The sequence below is a fragment of the Leptonotus elevatus genome, chromosome 11 (genome assembly GCF_054856555.1).
Source record: "Leptonotus elevatus isolate MCC_2025b chromosome 11, RoL_Lele_1.0, whole genome shotgun sequence".
In the NCBI taxonomy this organism is placed as follows: Eukaryota; Metazoa; Chordata; class Actinopteri; order Syngnathiformes; family Syngnathidae; genus Leptonotus; species Leptonotus elevatus.
In genome coordinates, this window is record NC_141249.1 from 24,426,959 (window position 1) to 24,447,609 (window position 20,651).

Consider the following 20,651-nt stretch of genomic DNA (forward strand, 5'->3'; position numbering starts at 1 on the left):
GAGCGACAGAGCGGACGCCGCCTTGACGGACGGACGGACCAATGGATGGACGGACGGAAGGCGGATGGGGGGCGTCGCTAAGAGGGAAAGCCACATTATGCTAATGAGCTTGTTTATCAAAAGGCTGCCGGCCTTCCGTCACCTTCGGACATTCGCCGCTTGCTCCTTTTCGTCTCTCGTTTGGGATGGCCGCACACAAACACACGCACGCACACACATAGGCTCACATTAAACATACATGAAATGGGAGGGGGGGGGGGGGGTCCAGATGTTGGGTGTGTTGTCAGTTGAATAGTTAACTCACTTAAACACTTTTCATTTATTCATTGAACATTTCTCATATGCTGCACACACACTTTCTCTTCTCATGCAAACACACACACGAATATGCTCCAACCTTTTTGCGGGGGGGGGGGGGGGACAACAACAGTTTTTGCAATACTGAACTTTTTGAGGTGTTGATTTTTTTACATCAATTTTCGAGTGTTTTTTTTTTTTTTTTTTTACATTTCTTACATTGTTGAAAATGATTCCATGTCATTTTTTTTTACTATTTAAACTATTTTGACATTGTTAACAAAACGCGATGTGGATTTTTTTTTTTTGCAGCGTTGCAAATTTAGCTCCTTTTTTAAAATGTTTTATTGACCTGATATGTTGAGTCATTTTTTTGCAATGTGGATTTTTATTTTTTACTGTTAAGACAAGACGATGAATCCAAAAAAAAATTTATTTTGGAAAACACAAAGCAGCAAAAAAGGCACACGGGGAAAGGAAAAAAGAAAAGAGAGGACGCAAGTCAACAATTAGACAAAGAAATTGAGGAGACAACGAGGCACACCTGCACTGGCCGCAGGAAGCCGATTGGTCGACGCGGAACGGACCTGACGAGATCAGCTGGAGAGCAAAAACCAGATGACGAGAAAAAGTCAAGCAAAAAGAAATCAAATCCATTCAACACAATGACACGTTTTTCAAGATGTTTTTTGAACCCATTTTTTTCTTCAGATGTGAAATTATTTTGCATGTTCTTTTCCCATGAAAGTTAGTTGATATTTTTTTAGATTGTCTTGCTCTGAAATATTGTTTTCAAACTGTGAAATGCGTCTTGACGCTGAAGTTGCTGTTGTGTCGCGAGCGTGAACGTTAGCGAGCGTGATCGTTAGCGAGCGTGAACGTTAGCGAGCGTGATCGTTAGCGAGCGTGAACGTTAGCGAGCGTGAACGTTAGCGAGCGTGATCGTTAGCGAGCGTGAACGTTAGCGAGCGTGATCGTTAGCGAGCGTGAACGTTAGCGAGCGTGAACGTTAGCGAGCGTGAACGTTAGCGAGCGTGAACGTTAGCGAGCGTGATCGTTAGCGAGCCTGCCGCCTCAAATATTTAAATGGCCGCTGGAGCCGAGCCACGCGGGCCGGCGCTTTGGCCGCTGGCCCGCGTGGGGGAAACATTTTCTCCAAATGCAAACGTGTAAAAATGCAAATGCGACATATTGCGGCGGTTACGGCCTGGCTGAGTTTGCGCCCGCGGGCTGGCACGATAGGGGGGGGCAAAGAGGGGGCGAAAGGGGGGGGGGGGGCACGGGGGGGTGTCCCGTCGGAGTGCAACATTTACATTTATTTTCAAATCAAAGATTTTTGTCAACACTTTGTTTTTGTCAAATTGGTTTTAGACAATTTTTCTGGATTATGATTTGATTTCATGAAGAGATGACAACAAAAGAAAAGATGATTTGTCGCCGGTTGCTTTTTTCGCATCTCATGAAGCAACTTTGGGAACGATTCTCATCATGTTTGCAACTTTTCTCCTAAAATGAAACTTGATTGTAAACTTTTGTCTTCCAAAGTGATTTTATGTTCAGCATAACATGACACCAATTTTTTTTTGGGGGGGGGGGGGGGGGGGGGTTAATTTACTCTGACACCATTCCGACTCTTCTCGTGACATTATGACTTGATTTTCCAAATAGAAGTTGAATCTGGACAAATTTCAATCTTGAGTCTCGCAACAAAAAATGTCAGCAATTTCTCGCATCATGTGACTTGATTGTGTGCCAATCAGATTCATTTAAGTAAATCAACGACATGACGGGAAACCCTTGACCTTTTGTTCTGGGGGGTTTGGAACAGCGACCAATCCTGTCCTCGTGTCACCCGCAACCGCCGCCACCTGCTCGCTGGGCTAGCACAATATGGTTGCCCCCCCCCCTCCCCCCTCATTAGCGTGGTTGCGATTACTGCTTCCGCAGAAAAGGCAACATGGGGGCTTGGACGGGGTGGGGGGTGGGGGGGGGGCCTTTAGCGTAGATTAATTGTGGTTAAAATGAACGTGTCACCGCACGCCCCTGACAGCGTTTAATTAGCATCGTTAGCATCATTAGTCCCAGATGAACACGTCACTTGCTTTGTGTGTTAGCTTGAGCGGATCTGATTAGCTGTGCGCGTGTGTGTGTGTGTGTGCGTGTGTGCGCGTGTGTGCGTGTGCGCGTGTGTGCGTGTGTTCGTACTTGCGTATGTGTGCGCATATGAAGATGGCAGCAAAGGGTCACGTCGAAGGAAGGCGCCCGTGAAGAATGTGTCGGCCATCTTGTTTTTCTTCTTCCACTTTGCTGAACTTCCTGAGGAAAAAAAAAGTTCCATCTGCACGCCGCCTTCAACATGGCCGACGTTCCAGGAAGCAGATTGACGCGCGTGTCAGACATCTGCTGGGGGGGGGCAACATATGCGTCATGCACCCCCACAACAAGATTTTGACTTTGAAAAGGACAAGAGGTCATCATTGTCGCTTTTATTTTGGTGAATACGACAAACGTGGAGAAGTCACGCGAGTGTTTGTGATCGATTCATCGGAAATACGTTAAAATTAAACAATTGATGTCAAGACAATCTTGTGATCGAATTGAGCTTTTCTGCCGTGTGAGCTGTTGGTCGAGCAACATTGTGGTGTGTAAGAATGTGAGCATGATTGCCCGTGGCAGGAATTTTGTCCGCTATAGGCCGATCACATTAATTATGCAAATGAGCCGTTAACGTGTGTGTGTGTGTGTGTGGGGGGGGGTTGTATTGTTTCACTAATTAAGTAAACGAGGAGGCTGCCGGCAAACTGCTCCGATGGGTCAAACGCTTGCGCTAAGCTAGGCTAACCGCTACTCTGGCTTTGCAAATGTATGCTAAGCTATGCTAATGCTTGATTGTGCTTGTGCACGCTTGCGCCTTCCTCAAAGGCGGTCGCCGAACAAAATGGACACGCGCGAGCAAAGTGCAAGTCGGACGCTGGTCATCGTCATTGGTTTGCGTTTTCCTGCTCCGCGACTCGAACCGTTTCTCAGCTCGGTGAAATTTCCAGACCACCTCAGGCGGCCGCTCGACTTGGTTTGCCGATCGGCAGCATCGCGAATGGCGTCCAATACGGAAAATAAAAACATTCCGCCTCCGAAGTCAGGACAAAACAAAGCTCACCTTCAAGACGTCAGCCATGTTTGTTTTTTCTAGACTCGCTGTGGAGATTCGGGACTCTCGGGATGCCGGTGACAAAAGCTTGGGATTCCCGGACTGCACAAAATCCGTCCTTGTCGAGAAGCAAAACGAGTGCAGGAGTTGCGCTTCCGATGTTTGCGATCTGCCGGGCCAGGTGACTTACACGCTTTCAGATTCGAGACAATGTTTCTGTAGATTTGTTCGGTCCTGCAGGTTGTCTTGAAATTCAGGACTGCCCTGAAAACAGGGACGGATTAGAGCACATTAGCCAACATCGATCGAAAGCTTAGTTGAAGCCAGAAGGAACATTCGGTCGCCGCTCGTTGTTGCTTAAGCACGAATGCGACAAACGTTTAAGAAACGCCGAGGAAACGGTTCTGTCGGCAGAAAGCCGAGACCCGGAAAAGACGGATCCGCAACACAACGAGGTGACGGCGAGGGCGGGACTCCAGCCAGCCAAAATCCAAAACTTCCATCTGACGTTCCGTTTGCAGTTTGCGGCGTTCGCTTTAAGATCAGAATTAGACGGCAGAAGTCAAGGACGGACGGAAGACGACCCGACGGAGACGACCCGACGGAGACGACCCGACGGAAGACGACTCGACGGAAGACGACTTGACGGAGACGACCCGACGGAGACGACCCGACAGAAGACGACCCGACGGAGACGACCCGACGGAGACGACCCGACGGAAGACGACTTGACGGAGACGACCCGACGGAGACGACCCGACAGAAGACGACCCGACGGAGACGACCCGACGGAGACGACCCGACGGAGGACGACCCGACGGAGACGACCCGACGGAGACGACCCGACGGAAGACGACCCGACGGAGACGACCCGACGGAGACGACCCGACGGAGACGACCCGACGGCCTCGACGGGCCTTGAACTCGAACCCTGAGGTGGCGCAGTGCTCGTCTTCCGACCTGGAGGTCGCGTGCGGGATCCTCAAGCCTGCCAGCGGGTCCCGGTGCCCTCGAGCAAGGCCGTCCCGATGCCGCGTCATCAGGAGGTCAAACGAGGAGACGGCGTCCGGCACTTTACGTACCCGAGGTGGGAAAAAAGCCGATTTCGCCGATGGCCCGCTTTGGCGCGCTCGCTGACACGTTTCGATTGTTGCGGTTTCAAGCGGCGACCAAAAAGGACGCCTTGCGTGCTTCCTGTTTCTTTTTTTTCTCTTTTCCATCGGCGTCCCGAGGCCAGCGCGGATGTCAGAGGACATGACGAGCGGGACCGAGACGAGCCACTTGGCCGGCGCTCAGCGCCGCTCGGCCTGATGGGCCGCGATGGGCCAAGATGGACGAGGGCCATCGCGTCTTGGCAGCGGCCGGCGTCCTCCGTGCCACTTGGCCGGCGTCGCCGCCGTCCGTCCCGGGGGCGAGTGGGCGGCGTCCTCGGGGCCTCTCGAGCGGCTAGCGAACGGCTAGCGAACGGCTAGCGCACGTCACGGCGGATGAGCGGCGCCTGCTAATGCGGCGGGACACGCGCACCAGCGGCCACCGGGTCGCGCACGCACACGCCTGTCACTCAAACCCCTGACACGCGACCGCACGCTGACTTTTTGCTCAGCGGATATTTCAACAAAAATGCATGAATTGGACAAGATTCAACTGGACGAATATTCGGAAGAACTTTTATTTCACGATTCCTTTTTTTCATCCAATGAAAAAAATACAAAATGATTTGTTTGCAATTGTTCGTATTCCTGATTTTAATTTGCTGAAGTTCATTCAGTTGTCAAATTGTTATTTTTTTTATATCTTGATTGAATTGTATTGACATATTTGCTGAATGTCGCCTTTGCAAACCTTTAGACAATAAAACGCGATTTGATTATTTGCGGCAAATAAATGTTCGCAAAACAACATTTTTAACTTCACAAGACTTTTTTTTTCTTTCTTTTTTTTGCACTGATGACAAAAATGACGAAAATGAAATTGAAAACATTTCAAAATCGTCAGACGTGACAAGCTCGCGCACGAGTGTTGGCACACGCGCGGCAGGCAGATGGCGCGCACACGCACACGCACGTCATAGTTTTTGAAAAATGTGCGTCGGTTCACTTGCTGGCTGCTTCTACATTTAAAGACTGCGCGCGCGCGCGCGTGCGTGTTGGCAGTACGTGTGACCCAGCTGGTGTTACACCGAACATGTCAACAACACATCAGAATTGATTAACCTTTCAACCCGGTCCGACTCTTCATCATCATCATCATCAAGTCACATTGTCCTCTTCACACTCCTGCTCCTGTTGTGTGCGTGCGTGCGTGCGTGCGCGCGTGCGTGCGTGTGCGCGTGTGTAAATTAGAGACAGACATAGAGATAGCTTGTTTTTTGCCAGGTTTGATACCGATACCAATTCTTAGTAGTCAAGGAGGCCGTAAGCGATATTTGGAGGCAATTATTCATTTACAGGAAAAAAGACAAATATATTGTCTTCACATTTTTTAAAATACAAATTCCAACTCTGAGCAACTTTTAAGATTTGCAAAAATGTTTTGTTGTTGTTGTTCATCAAACTTCAAGTAAATAAATATCGTCGCTCTCGACGTAAATGGGATGTGCTCTCGTATACGCCCCCCCCCCCCCCCCCCGCACACTTCCTGTTATGGAGGAAGTCACCTAAGGCCAATCCTGCACACGCACGCGCACGCGCGCACGCACTTGAGCTTCCTGACAGCAGATATGGCGACGTTGAAAAGTCGAAAACTTCGTCATGGTCACACGTGATGTTTTTCTCGTCTTCTCTGACTGCTCTTCAATTTGTGTGTGTGTGTGTGGGGGGGGGGCTTGGGGGGTCTGATTAAATATGGCTGACACGGCCAGTGTGTGGTCATGTGGACCATGTGGTGGGCGGGGCACGGCGCCGGGTTGCGGCCGGGCACTGTGACGCCCTCTGGCGACAACCCCCCCCCCCCCCCCCCCTCAACCCCCCCAACCACCCCCCCCCAACCTGCTTCCCCTCCCCCACACAGCCAAAGACAAAACAGATGTCCACCATCGTGTGCATGTGCGTGCATGTGCGTGCGTGTGTTTTAAAAGGTCGTTTAGAGGAACGTGTCAAGGATCCTTCAAAATGAATCATTTCAATGAAGAATTCCAAAATGAACAATTTTTTTCAAATGTTGCGGAAAAGTTTCACGGACGAGCTCACACAAGTCACGTTGTGCTAAATGCAAAAAAGTTGAAAATTGCATCTTGACGTCAAGCAAAACTTTTCTCATAGCGGAGAAATATGATTTTCATATGTTGCTTTTATTTTGAAGGGCCTGCAAGTCTCATCTGTGGTCAACACACAAACATTTATGCTTTATTTGAACACTTTGATGGCCTCGCCACTCAGACAGACCGATAGATCATCATCATCATCATCATCATCATCATCATCATCATCATCATCATCATCATCATCATCATCATCATACTTTTTATTTACAAAGCACTTTTCAAAAAGTCACACGTGTTACAGTTTAAAAGCAAACAAATGAAAAGACAAAGAAAGCGAGCTTGATTGATTGATTGATTGATTGATTGATCTGTTTCTAATGTCAGCACACTCCCAAAATGTGCGTTAAAAAAATTAGCAGTTTGCAAAATAGGATTTTTGTGAATGTTGTGAAGTCAAGATCAAAAGAAATGAGATCAAGTCATCTCGGTTTTGTGTGTGTGTGTTTTTTGTAAATAAAGCGACCAGGAAGGAATGCCACCATTTCTTTTCAGACCGAAAAGTCCTCAAAAATGGCCGCCAGCAAAAGCAAGTAGGTACATGCAATGCTTTTTTGTTTTTTTAGAAGGAGAAGAATTACTTTTCAATTGAAGTGGAAAGCAGAAGATGAAGACGCAAATTCAAAAGCAACTTTTGATGTTTTGGCTTTTGTTCACTTTCAACTCGCCACAAAAAAAAACAAAAAAACCTCCTAAATCATTGGTGGAGCTAATCAAAGATCAGCATCGACTAGTAATGTCTTGTCATCATCATCATCATCATCCTGCCGTTTGTGGTTTTTGGGGGTCTCGGGTGCTCACATTTCTGAAGCTTCTTATCTGAAGCGCACGCGCATTCCTGCTCAGTCAGCACAATGGGACCTCTGTGTGTACCTGCTGCGTGCGTGCGTGCGTGCGTGCGCGCGTGCGCGTGCAACGGAGGTTAAGGTATTCGTCCTCGTGCCCTGCCCACATAGGACGCCTCCTTGCAACTCAGTCCTGGTCTTCCAGCTAAGCATGCTAATGCTAACAAAAAGCGAATAAAATCAACACTCAACAAAATCAATACAACAAAATACATGGTGAGCAAAATCATTTGTTAGCAAAAATCAATTTAAAAAAACAATTAAAAAATGAAACAAAAGCAATTGTAAGCAAAAAGCAATAAAAAAAATAAAATCAATGGAACAAAATCAACAGAGAACAAAATTAAAGAGCAAACAAAATAAATCGGAAGCAAAATAATAAATAAAAGCACAAAAAAAAATTCAATGTGGGGCTGAAATTTTCCAGACAAAATAATGCAGTCATGCTAAATGCTAAGCTAACTGCAAAGACCGTTTAAAGGCACTGACTCGGTGGATAGCGCTCAATGCTAAGCTAAGCTAAAATATATTAAGTTAAGCTAAGCTAAGATAAAGATAAGGAAGTTAGCGCGTGATGCTAACTTCCTTATCTTTATCTTAGCTTATACATCAGCACTGCCACCTGCTGGACCAAACGCACATGACACACAATCAATCAAATCATCAATTAATCAAATCTATCGGCATGTCCTATTTCACGTGTGCGTGTGTGTGCGTGTGTGCGTGTGTGTGTGAGGGGAGGGCGTTTGGTTTGGCGGGAGGGGGCGTGTCCGCGTCTCACCTTGCCCGATGACAACTTCCTGGGCTTCATCTTCCTCATCTTCCTCCTCCTCTTCATCTTCGTTTTCTTCTGTCGCTGGCTGGCACGTGCGTCCTTCCGTGCGTCCGTCGTCCGCCTGTCAATCACTTCGTGGCTGTCAATCACTTTTCCCGCCGAGCGCGCGCACACATGAGGTTGATTGACGGCGCCATGGCGGGAAAAAGCGGCGCGGAGGCTTCCGTCAAATGGCAGCTGTGCTACGACATCTCGGCCCGGACCTGGTGGATGGTCAGTACCAGCACGCGCGCGCGCGCGCACACACACTTGACTCATTTGCCTACATTTATTGAAATGCATTTGCACGCACGCGCAGTTGTTAATCGTAAAAAAAAAACTTGGAAAAGAGTGTTGGAGCGCGCGCGTGTACGCGCGTGTGCGTGTACTTAGTGGTTGTGTGGGTCCGCGGAGGAGAAATGCGTGACTTGTTAAAAAAGAAAAAGTGAGCTTGTGTTGGTTTTGTTTTGTTTTATCTAAAACAACTATAATATAATTATAATAATAAAATGTGTGTGTGTGTGTGTGTGTGTGTTTTTACTAAAGTAAAATTGTTCGTAAAACGTCGATGTTATAAGGAGATATTTTCATCTTAAAATTAATTTAAATGATCTTGCATTGATTTTTAGTCGTATGTTATTGTTGCGTTTATTGTTTCTTTTTTAAAATTAAATTATGAACACAAATCTAGGAGGCTTTTTGATTGAATCGTTTTCGTTTTTGGAAAACTCACCATTAGCAAGGTTTTAAAATGTAACAACTATATATATATATATATATATATATATATATATATATATGTTGAATCCAAATTGTAACGATGCACGAAATGTTCTCTTACAGCATCATGTGATGAAAAGTCACGTCTTATTCTTTCTTCTCAATATAATTTCATGAGTTTTGTCGTAAACAAAATGCATTCAATTTTATTGCAGTAATAATGTCAATAATTGAATTTCATGTTTGGAATGCATCCGTTTGAGATGCGCGTTATTGATTTGAACATAATGAAAAGAGGATCAATGAGCACGAGCCTTAAAAAATGTGAACATCAACTCATTTGGTTTTGTCGAACATTTTCTAATTTTCTCAAACTCAATGTTTTATGCTCTCGTTGAACGTGATACATTTTATGGCCATAATTAATTGTCTTCAGAGATCGACACGGAAATCAATTTCATTCGAAAAAGTAAACGTTAGAAATACGACGACGAAGATGATGACGATGAGGATTTAAAAAATATAATTTACGAGGCTGAGCTGTTTTAAAAACAATTGATGAAATGAATTCAAAATCATCGGGACAATCAGTGCGTGTTGAATGACGTCATCTCTTCCAAATCGTTTTTATATTCGATCATTGGTCGCATTTGAAACGTTGGCCGTGACCTCGGCCAAGGCGGGCGGGCGCGCGCGCGCTCTTGAGCACGTCAAAAATCAATTCTCTTTCTTTCGTTTTGCTTTTGTCGTTGCTATCTTTGGACAATTAGGGAAATATGACTTAAAGACTACAAAATTAAATCATGCTAATAACAAAACAGATTATTTTAAAATAAATCTGATGCATTTTTAAGCGCAACATTACAGTGTGTGTATTTGAGTGCGTGTGTGTGTTCGGCGCAGGCGCGCGTGTGCGTGTGTGTGTGTGTGTGTGTGTGAGAGAGAGAGAGATATGTTCACTGATTGGTCAGATGTTTGTTTGTTTGTTTGTTTGTTTGTTTGTTTGTTTGTTTGTTGTGATGTAAGATAAAGCACGTGTGTTGGCATTGCGAGGCAGTTTTGTGGCCGGTTGGCAAGAATGCAGCATTTGGTGCTCCATGTTAGCGTTAGCGAGATTAGCTGCCAGGAAATTGTGGGATTAAACATGTCTGCTTCAACTTCCTCAACATGAATGTTCAACCCCCGGCCCCAAACGCCCCCCCCCCCCCCCCCCCCCGACGAACCCCCTGGTTGTTATTCCTCTGTAACCATAACAACCACTTGCACACACTTTGTACATGAAGGGATTGTACGAAGGTGGTTATGATGCTAAGCTAATGCTATGACCCTGAGGTCAGGATCCTGAAAAATAAAATAAAATAAAAAACCAACAGAAATGAAATTCGCAAGACGACTTTCTATAACAAATCAATAAAGAAAGTGAATGAAGAGCATGTTGATAGTTTTGATGTTAGGAATTTGTTAACGAGGTCAAAGTGCGGCGTTTGAAACGCGACGTGATGTTTTCGCATCAAAGCTGAGCAGCTGTGGAAAGACGCAAAATGTCTCTTTAATCCTATTGGACTTTTTAATGCTTATTAATTCATCAAACAAATGGAAATGCTAAAAGCGCTGCTTAGCTCGCCAAACCGCAGCGATGACACCGAGCCGCCAGATGTTCATATCGCACAGAATTAGCATTAGCATGCTCTTATTTTGGGAGGGGGCATCACCGGGTTCAGATGAGGTTGTTTGTTAGACGTCAACGCTTAGCTATGCTACAATGCTAAGCTACACTGTGACCCTGACGTACTGCAATGCAAATTTAGCTGACGATGCTAACATATGCTATCATATAAAATTATACTGTGAGTAGATTCCAATGCTAACTAAGTTGGACTGCAATGGTAAGCAAAGCTGCCAGCTGTTTGTCTTCATGCATCAGCATCAATATTAGCATTAACATTATCATTAGCATGGCCTTATTATGCTAGGTAAGCTGACATATTAGACTAAGAAAGGTTATCCTATCTCCCAAAGACCGCGCTAAAGCTAATGCAAATGCTGATGCTAATGCTAATGCATAAAGACAACATGCATCGACAGCATGTCAAGAAAAGATGACTAATATAAGTTAATTTATCTCCCAAAATAAGACCACACCAATGCTAATGCTAATGCTAATGCAGGGAGACAACATGACTAACACATGTTGTCGTATTTCCCCCCCAAAAAGACCGTAACAATGCTAATGTGTCAGGTTTTTTTTTTTTGCCTTAGCCGTACATTCGTGCCACCTTATGACTTGTTTGCTAACGACGCACAAGCTAATGAAGGTGATGACGGGAGCACTTGACTTATAGATGTACATTCACCAACACATGGACATTGCGCCCCCCCCCCCCCCCCCCCCCCGGAGAACCAGGTCAAACATCTGGTAGCAGCATTGCGGAGGAATCACCTGGGCTACTGTGGTGGGGGGGGGGGGGGGCTTCAGCTGGGTGTTGCTAAAATCTGGTTAGCATCATTAGCTTTCCATCTACAAAATGTCGATTTGAGTGGGGTGCTTCAAAAATAGTGCTTGTCCACCCCCACCTTGCATGACCCCACCCCCGCCCCCCAGCCAGCACTCCCCCCTTCGCCACATGGGTGACGGCGGTCCTGCCTGATGGCAGTCAGTAGAGCCCGGGTGCAGATGTTCATGCCAGCTTTTTGTGGGGGTCACCTTGGAGAGGCCCGTGGCGTCATGTCCAACCTGGCAAATCCCCCCCCCCCCCCCCCACAACGTCCCATCCACTACAGCTGCTTCCTGACTTGATCCTCCAGCACCCGCGAGGGAGGGGGTGGAGGCAATTGGTCTCCATGGCAACCGTTGTCCCATCTATCATCGAATCATCTCGTTTATTTCGTTTGCCTCCTCGTTGTCCAATTAGCTCACAATTTAGCTAGCGACTTTGTTTCTAGTTGCTTGTTACTAGCGGTTCAGTGAACTAGCTAGCTATTTTTCTTTTTTCTTTTCTTACTAGTAGTTTAATACCTGACTAGTTAGCGGCCTTATTGTTACACTTGATGTACTTTCCATTAGTGTATTGTTGAATTATCCAAAAAGTCAGCAAGCTAGTTTTTGACTGGTTAGGTAGCAAGTTATCCCACTAGTTTTCTTACTAGTTTTCCATTAGTTGTATATTTTTATAATTTGCTCACTAGCTACTTGTTTGCTGAATAGTTAGTTACTTTTGTCACCGGTTTGTTATTCAGTTAGCTCACAAATTTGTATCATCGGCTAGTATTTGACTTGCTAGTTTTGCAGGCTAGCTTGTCTCTTGGTGGCCTGTTGGCGTGTGTTTAGGTCTCGTCCACGCTTTCGGGTTTCTGGTTTCTGGTTGTGGTTGTGGCAGGAAGTCAAGCACGGCAGAAGAGTCGAAGTGGCGGCCGGCGTCGTGTTGCAAGCGTAGCGAGCGCGGGAGGATGACGAAGATGAGGAGAAAGGAAGTTCGATGGAAACAATTAGGGATGTGCAGATGTGTGACTGATTAGGATGCCGACCGATCCGTTTGTGCGCAACTCACTGGGCCGCCCGCCGCTCACACGGAACCAGCGCAACAACAACAACAACATGCAACAGGCTCGCAATTGAGCAGGAGTGCGTGTCACCTGCTGCTTGTTAGCTCACAATTTAGCAGGCTAGCTTGCGTTCAGGTTGAGACGAGAGTTGAGCTGAGTTGTGTTTCCGAGGCGCCAGGATGACAAAACGAGAGCAGATTGACTGATGCGAAGCGTGCGAAGGAGGCCAAGGCCCAGCTGGGGATCAGGCTCAACAACAAATTCAGAGAGTTTCGTGAAAAAAAGGTGGAATTGAATTGATTTGAATATGATGATTTAAAAAAAAGAAGAGATTTTAGGTGAAGGTTTTTTTGGTCATTTTTACGAGACTGAAAGTGGAAAAATGAAGAATTGAATTTTGGTGTAAAAAGTGAGAACAATTTGGTGATTTATTATTTAAGGTGAAAAAGTGGTTATTGTGTGCGATTGAAAATAAGTATTTAGGTGACATGTTATCCCACAAGTGAGCTGGATATTATAATTAGCTCAACATTTAGCAGGCGAGTTTGTTACCGCTCCGTCCTCCATGTTGGCGGTGTCGGGTTACGCGTTGCAGACGGGGAATGGATGCAATGGATACCTCCTCACATCAACCTTCCCGGGACCCCCGCTGAGAGCGGCAGCCTGTTGTTCTACTTACACACGCACACGCACACACATAGAGTCCACCTGTGCAGGCCCCACTATAACCCCGCCCACTCTCGCCACTGGACCAGCTTCTTTCTCTCTTTCAGAGCTCACCTTCTTGTTAGCATGTTAGCTTATTAGCTCATTTCTAGCTCAAGGTGATGGCGGTGGGTCAGATGGTGGAAATGGAGACTTCTGATTGGCTCTTGCTGGCATTCAGTCTTCAGGCTCGTTCAGTTACCACCGCATACGCGTGCAGGTTAGCTTTCAAATGATGACTTTATTTTATTTTAATTTCATTCGGGGTTTTTTTACATATAAGGAAAAAACATGGGAAGAATAGATCTTATATTTTCTTTTCCTTTTTACAGGAAACATTCTCCCCAGTCAGACTGCTGCAACTACTAGCTAGCATTGTTAGCATGTTGACTGTGTTTACGCTGGGTTAAAAACTAGCCGCTCGCCATCATGTGATTAAATGCTGGATTGTTCTGGACTCCTTCAAAGACTTTTCATTCGGGAATGGGGGTGTGCTCTGGAGGGGGTAGTGGGGGGGGGGTGGGGGCTTCTTGTTTGCTATCTCTGCTGTTGCTAATAAAAGTAAAGGCGCCCGCGGGGGAAGCGACTCAACTTCCTGCAGTGAGCGCTGCTATTTATTTATTGGAGGGCTCCTTTTGGCGCTCCTGCGCTGCCGTAAACAAAAAAAGACTTTTAGGATCTATTTGGACTTCCTGGGAAGCAATCGGACCGGGCCCTGGCTCGTCAAAGTGTCCTCCATCTTGGCCCACACTGCTAACAACAGAGTTAACAAAGAACATCTGCTCACCGGCCTCCGACCAAGATGGCACGCGGCGTCTCGGTACGATCACGTGACCATGACATCACTGCTGCAGCTGACAGGACGGACTAGCGCATTGTTAGCATGTTGAGAGCTAGCTAGATCAGGCCCATACAGGCCTCTCACTAATTTTTGAAAACTATATATTAAAAAAAAAAAAAGACAATTTTTAAGTTGTAATAATTCCATACAGCACTAGATGGCAGACTTTGCCAGGTTTTCACCGTCAGAGGAGAGACAAGCAGGAAAAATGGGAAGCAGACTATTCATCCATTTCCCGAAGCGCTTATTTTGCAGTGCATTGAACAAAGGTGAGCCTCCGTTCCTCGTTTCGAGATGAGATCAGTCATGATTTCGATGATATTGTGACGCGGACGAGTCGCAGAAGAAGACCGCGCTTCGACGGACAAAACGCTCTGATTAGCATCGTTAGCGTGATGATGGCTCTCATATACTGTGCTAATTGTTAGCATTGCTAGCATGCTGGCTATCAGAGGCGGGCGTGTCAATGAATTTTGAGCGTCCGTCATTTTGGCAACAGTCGAAACAATCCGTCAATATTTCAGGCAGAGCCGTCAAGCCGTCGTTCGTCGAGATGCGCGTCAATGGCAACCGGCAAAGTTCCATCAATCGCTTTGTCAGTCCGCCAGTCACTGACGGATTGCCAAATTTATTGATGCATTGGCCAATACATGGACGGACGAAAATGCTCAGTTGGTGTTTTTTTCTTTACGTTTCCCATTGAAACCGATTGGCGGACATTCTGTCAATATTGATGGAATAATCATGTGATGTGCTAAAGGTTAGCATTGCTAGCATGTTGACTGTCATTTGCTGTGCTAATTGTTAGCTATTGTTAGTCCATCATCATTGGCCAGGAAGCAAGAAGGGAGTGGTGGTGCGAGGAAAAAGTGGTGGAAGGGAGGGGGTGGGGGGGATGGGGGGGGGGGGGGGCGGGGGGCTGCTGTGAATGAATCCATGTGCTTCTCATTAAACGCTGCGGAAATCAGTTCTGACCCATTCTTCTTCTATTTACACACACGCAGACTGGCCAGAATTTGTGTGCGTGTGCAGGAAGGATGTGGGAGAGGAGAAGTGAGGAGATGACGTGCTTAGGTAGGAACATCTTAAGTTGCTCCAAACCGGAGTCAGAGAAGGAGAAAGAGGAGTTTAGCAGGAAGGGGGAGGAAGGAGGTGTGGAAAGGGGGAGAAGCGGGTTTTGAGGAGGACATTGAAGATGACCCTGGAGGGGGTGGAGGAGGTTCAAGGGCTGTCGAGAAGGACTTCAAAGTCATCCAGGAGGAGGAAGGAGCAGATGGAGGAGCAGGCGCAAATGTTGCATGGAGGTAAAGAAGAGTAAAAGGAGAAGCGAGTTTGAACTTTGGAGATGTCAAAGGAGGAGGTTTCGGAGACTGAAATGTTCCGAGGAGTAGCAGGACTTTGAAGGAGGAGGAATCGGAGGTCTTTTGAAGTGTGGGAGGGGCCTCAAAGAGGGGAAGGAGGTGGAGGAGGTTTGGAGGAGCAGAAGGAGGACTTTGAGGATGCCCTGGAGGAGGTGCGGGAAGGTTTAGGAGGAGCTTGAGAAGGAGCGAAGGTGAGCGGGAGGAGGCTCGTCCGCCATTTTGCTCACGGCGTCCTCCATCTTGTGTGCGTTTGTCACCCCGTCGTGTTCCACTTCCTGTTCATGGTCATCCATCCACATTCCGCCGCCGCAATTTACTTCAGTTTTTCTACGTCATCAAAATGTTTTTTTTTTCCAGAAGTCAAAAATGATTTAGTGCATGTGACATTTTGACGCAAGTTTCTGTACTTTTGTGAGTACTTTTACATTTGATACATTTGCAAGTTTATGAAGCAGCTCGAATGGAATATTCATCAGCACTTGACTTGACTTGCGTTCGTTGTTCTCACTTTGCTAACTCAACGGTTGCCTGCCCAGTTAACTTGCGATGTCATCCGTCGCCGTGGTTACTGGAAGGAGAAAGACGCAAGCCGTCATGGCATTCAAATACGTCTCATTTCATATGAAAAATTATTATAAACACAACAAAACAAATGCAGTTGTAACACATTTGGGTTTAGAAAAAAGAAAAAACGAATTTATTTTTTATTTTTTACCAGAAACCCCCAAAAACCCTCAATGTGCTTGAATGTCAAACACCTTTAAACAAATAATAATAAATAAAAAATGTTAATCCAAACACATTCAAACCATTCAAACTAAAATGACGTGTTGCATACATTTGAATTCACTCACGTTTGGACAATTAGTGAGGAAAAAATAACTGTAAACACATTTCAATCTTCAAACTGTTCATATATAAATAAAAAAAAGTAAACTAATTGCAGTCAGGATTGGGTTTTGTTTTGTTTTTTTGCTGACCTCTGACTGACCCCTGGCGTCCTGTGCACAACGAGGAATTGTAATGACAGCAAGAGGCCACTAGAGGGACACATTTGACTGACTATGCAACCTGATGGAACGTTTGCAACACATTTTCAACCTTCTTCACTTTCCTGTGCGCGTGCGTGCGCGTGTACGTGTTTCTCTTGCTGTAAGCGTGTTTAATTGTGCGCACGTGCACGTTTGCGTGTCTCTTTTTCTCCAGCTGCATGTGTGTGCGTAGAAGCAACTGTGTGTGTTTTCAGGTGAGCATCTGCCAGGTGTGACGTGTTACCTTCAGACGCGTTGGGAGCGACTGCACGTCTGTTTCTCTCTGTATGTGCGTGCGTGCACGTGCGCGCGTTTGTGTTGCTAAGCGCTAACAGCTTGACTTCCAACTTGGCAGTTGGTTGAACAATGTTTTTGTTTTGTTTTGGTTTTGGGTCGAGCTTGTCACGTGACAAAAATAGTCCGTTGCCAGGTCAACGTGCGTGCGGCCAAAAGTGCTTGAAGATGATGATGAGGATGAAGATGAAGATGATGATGAAGATGATAATGATGAAGATGATGATAATGATAATGATAGTGATGATGATGATGATGAGGATGAAGAAGATGATGATGATGATGAAGATGATGATGATGAAGATGATGATGAAGATGATGATGAAGATGATGATAATGATAGTGATGATGATGATGATGATGAAGAAGATGGTGATGATGGTGATGATGATGATGAAGATGATGATAATGATAGTGATGATGATGATGATGAAGAAGATGGTGATGATGATGATGATGATGGTGATGATGATGATGAAGATGATGATAATGATAGTGATGATGATGATGATGAAGAAGATGGTGATGATGATGATGATGATGATGATGATGGTGATGATGATGATGAAGATGATGATAATGATAGTGATGATGATGATGATGAAGAAGATGGTGATGATGATAATGAAGGTGATGATGATGATGATGGTGATGATGGTGATGATGATGAAGATGATGATGATGATGAAGATGATGATAATGATAGTGATGATGATGATGATGAAGAAGATAATGATGATGATGGTGATGATGATGATGATGGTGATGATGATGGTGATGGTGATGATGATGATGGTGATGGTGATGATGATGATGATGGTGATGATGATGGTGATGATGATGATGATGATGATGATGGTGATGATGATGATGATGGTGATGATGATGATGATGGTGATGATGATGATGATGGTGATGATGATGATGATGGTGATGATGATGATGATGGTGATGATGATGATGATGGTGATGATGATGATGATGAAGAAGATAATGATGATGATGATGATGGTGATGATGATGATGATGGTGATGATGATGGTGATGGTGATGATGATGATGGTGATGATGATGATGATGGTGATGATGATGATGATGGTGATGATGATGATGATGATGATGATGGTGATGATGATGATGATGGTGATGATGATGATGATGGTGATGATGATGATGATGGTGATGATGGTGATGATGATGGTGATGATGATTAATTACAGAAGCTGCTGCTCACTTCCTTGTGTGTATTGTGTGTGCAACTTCCTTGCTGTGCGTGTTTATGTGAGGACATATGTGGTGGACACACACACACACACACACCCCCCACACACACACACACACGTATGCACTGTGTCATCGATGAAATTTGGTTGGGGGCGGGGGGGGGTCCGGCCTCTCCACCAGGCCATCTGTTTGGCACTCGCACCGTGCAACTGCTTCCTGCTTCAGTCTCACACACGCTCACACACACGCTCACACACACGCTCACACACACACACACATGCTCACACACACCGATGGAAACACAATCATACACGTAGTGATGAATGTGTGTACATGTGTGTGTCTTTTAATGCATGCATGTGTGTGTGTGCGTGTGCGTGTGCGTGTGTGTGTGTCCACCACATATGTCCTCACATAAACACAAATTTACGTAATTTACGTATTTCATAAACGTAAATTTGAGCCGTCAATCATGTTGTTTGTGCTTGTTGTACTTTTTGTTTCCTGGTTTGTGACCTTCTTTCTCCTCTTCTTGGTCTTCCTCATCTTCATCTTCCTCATTCTTGTTTCTTCTTCTTCTCTTTGTGTTTGAGTGCTGGCGAGGCTTCAGGCCCGCTGGTCCTGTTGGCGCCACTCCAGCCTGGCAGCGCCTCAGTGGGAGCAGGTGGAGCCCCCCCCCCCACTACAACAACCCCCCCCCCCCCCACACACACAGTTTGCGCTCTTTTTGGCATCACGTGTGCCAACTTGAGCCCGTCGCCATGGCGACGCTCACGCAGGCTTTTTTCACGTTTTGGCTGGTCGTAGATATACGTATGATCGGTCGTCCGTTGCCAAAGCCCCGCCCACATGTGACATCACATCAGCGCGGTGGCGTTTGCTTCCTGTTGGCGGCGCCGTTTCTGGTATGTGGTTGGCAGGTTAGAGATAATTGTTATTCATATCATGAATGGCACCTTTAGAATGATCGGTCGTTGTTTTATGTATCAAAACTGAGTACTTGGTATCGGTGACGACTCAAGAGTTGATGGTCGTGATATTGGTGTGAGAAAATAGTGGTATCAAATATCTCCGGTTGATGTCGTTGATGACGAGTGACTTAGAAAGAACAAACATGATTGGACGACTCATACGTGACGTCACATTGACCAACAGGAAACGGATTCAAAATTCACCCCCCCTATGATTATTAACCACATTTGTGACGTGAAGAGCTTCACTTCTTCCTTTTGGCTTTGGAATGCTGGAGGTCAAAGTTGAAATGAACTACTTCACACACACACTTTTTCTCTCACACGCACACACATAACCGCCGCCTCTCGCGCGCCCGCATTCGATCGATAAGTCGCGAGCTCGTGAGCGCGCGCGCGCGTGAGCTGAGTTGGTGTCGCGCGCGCGCGCGCGGAGCTTTCAGTCAGCTCGTCCGCTTGGAGCGAGCGAACGAGCGAGCGAGCGCGCGCAGGTCCGGACGGGGACGGGCGCCGATCCCGGTGCGATTGTCGGCGGTGCTCTTCGCGAAGCGAAGCGGCAGGTGACGGGAGGGCGGCCACAAGTCGCTCTTCGTCCCCCCCCCCCCCCAGACCCCAGACCCCAGACCCCCGCCCCCACCTCCGTCCCTCCCCCTTCCCCCCTTCCTCCCTCCTTCTCGGGACGGCGGCCGCTCCAGTCTCGGCGGCCGAGCGGCAGCGCAGCGATCCCGGCCGGTCGGCAGGTTCGGCGACCACCCCCCGCCCCCCCGCCCGCCCCCTCCACCTTCCGCCGCTTCCCGCGGGGCGGATCGGTGACATGCGGGACCTCGTCGCCTCCCCTCGGGTCTCCCGCCACACTTTGGACTCTGGTGACGACATGTTGCTCCTCGGACGGCGGCGGCGGGCCTCGAGCAGGTCCGGCGAGCGCGTGTAACACGAGGCGGGGTCAGAGTTCACCTGCGCTCGGACATGTGAGAAGAGGGGGGTCGACAGGAGGGCTCCGGCGCCCCACCCGAACCCCGCGACCCCCGCCCTTCCTCCTTCCCCGCTGGTCCGTCCTTTTCGTCTCACGCACGCGCGCCCACCGGAGCCGGACTGGGCCACGGGCGCGCGCGCACGCGGACCAGTCATGTACTCGCCGCTTTGTCTCACGCAGGTACGTCACGCGCACGCGCCCCCCGCCGCCGCTAACTTCGGCAAAGTTCGCGCACGCGCGCACCAACTCCGCCAAAGTCTTTGGACTTGACGCGCTCGGAGGGCGTGCGCGTGCGCGCGAAAGGCGAGTCATCGCAAAACAATTGCACGTTTTGCGTTTTTGAGTCGAAAGATTTCATTCGATCAACTTGCAAGTGGCGGGTTCAAGTTGACAAATCAAAGTGGATTTGGATTCAACTGCAAGATTTTGTTCAGCTCAAAAAAATGAAGTCGTTTGCAGATTTTGAATCCATTTCGAGGAAAATGCTTCAATTGACGTCAAAGCAAACGTGTGTTTTTTTTCATTTCAAACACTTCAATGAGATTAATAACATAATTATTCACACGAAGATCAGACGGTTCAAAAAATGTTTCCAATTCATTCCAATCTCATTTCATGTTTTCAT

At 46.8% G+C, this 20,651-nt stretch overlaps 1 protein-coding gene across 5 annotated transcripts in view; it reads left to right on the forward strand.

Moving 5' to 3' along the window:
* Nucleotides 1-8,398: 8,398 nt before the first annotated feature.
* nfia (nuclear factor I/A) overlaps nucleotides 8,399-20,651 on the forward strand; it is a 41,584-nt gene continuing 29,331 nt past the window's right edge. For 3 of the 5 annotated variants that reach the window (XM_086089422.1, XM_086089424.1, XM_086089425.1), the window contains exon 1: nucleotides 8,399-8,597. In XM_086089422.1, coding sequence (XP_085945548.1) covers nucleotides 8,499-8,597 — 99 coding nt within the window. In that variant the 5' untranslated portion in view covers nucleotides 8,399-8,498. Of the gene's footprint in view, nucleotides 8,598-19,524; nucleotides 20,207-20,651 lie in introns of those variants that run through there. The other 2 variants (XM_086089426.1, XM_086089427.1) reach the window with 1 other exon arrangement.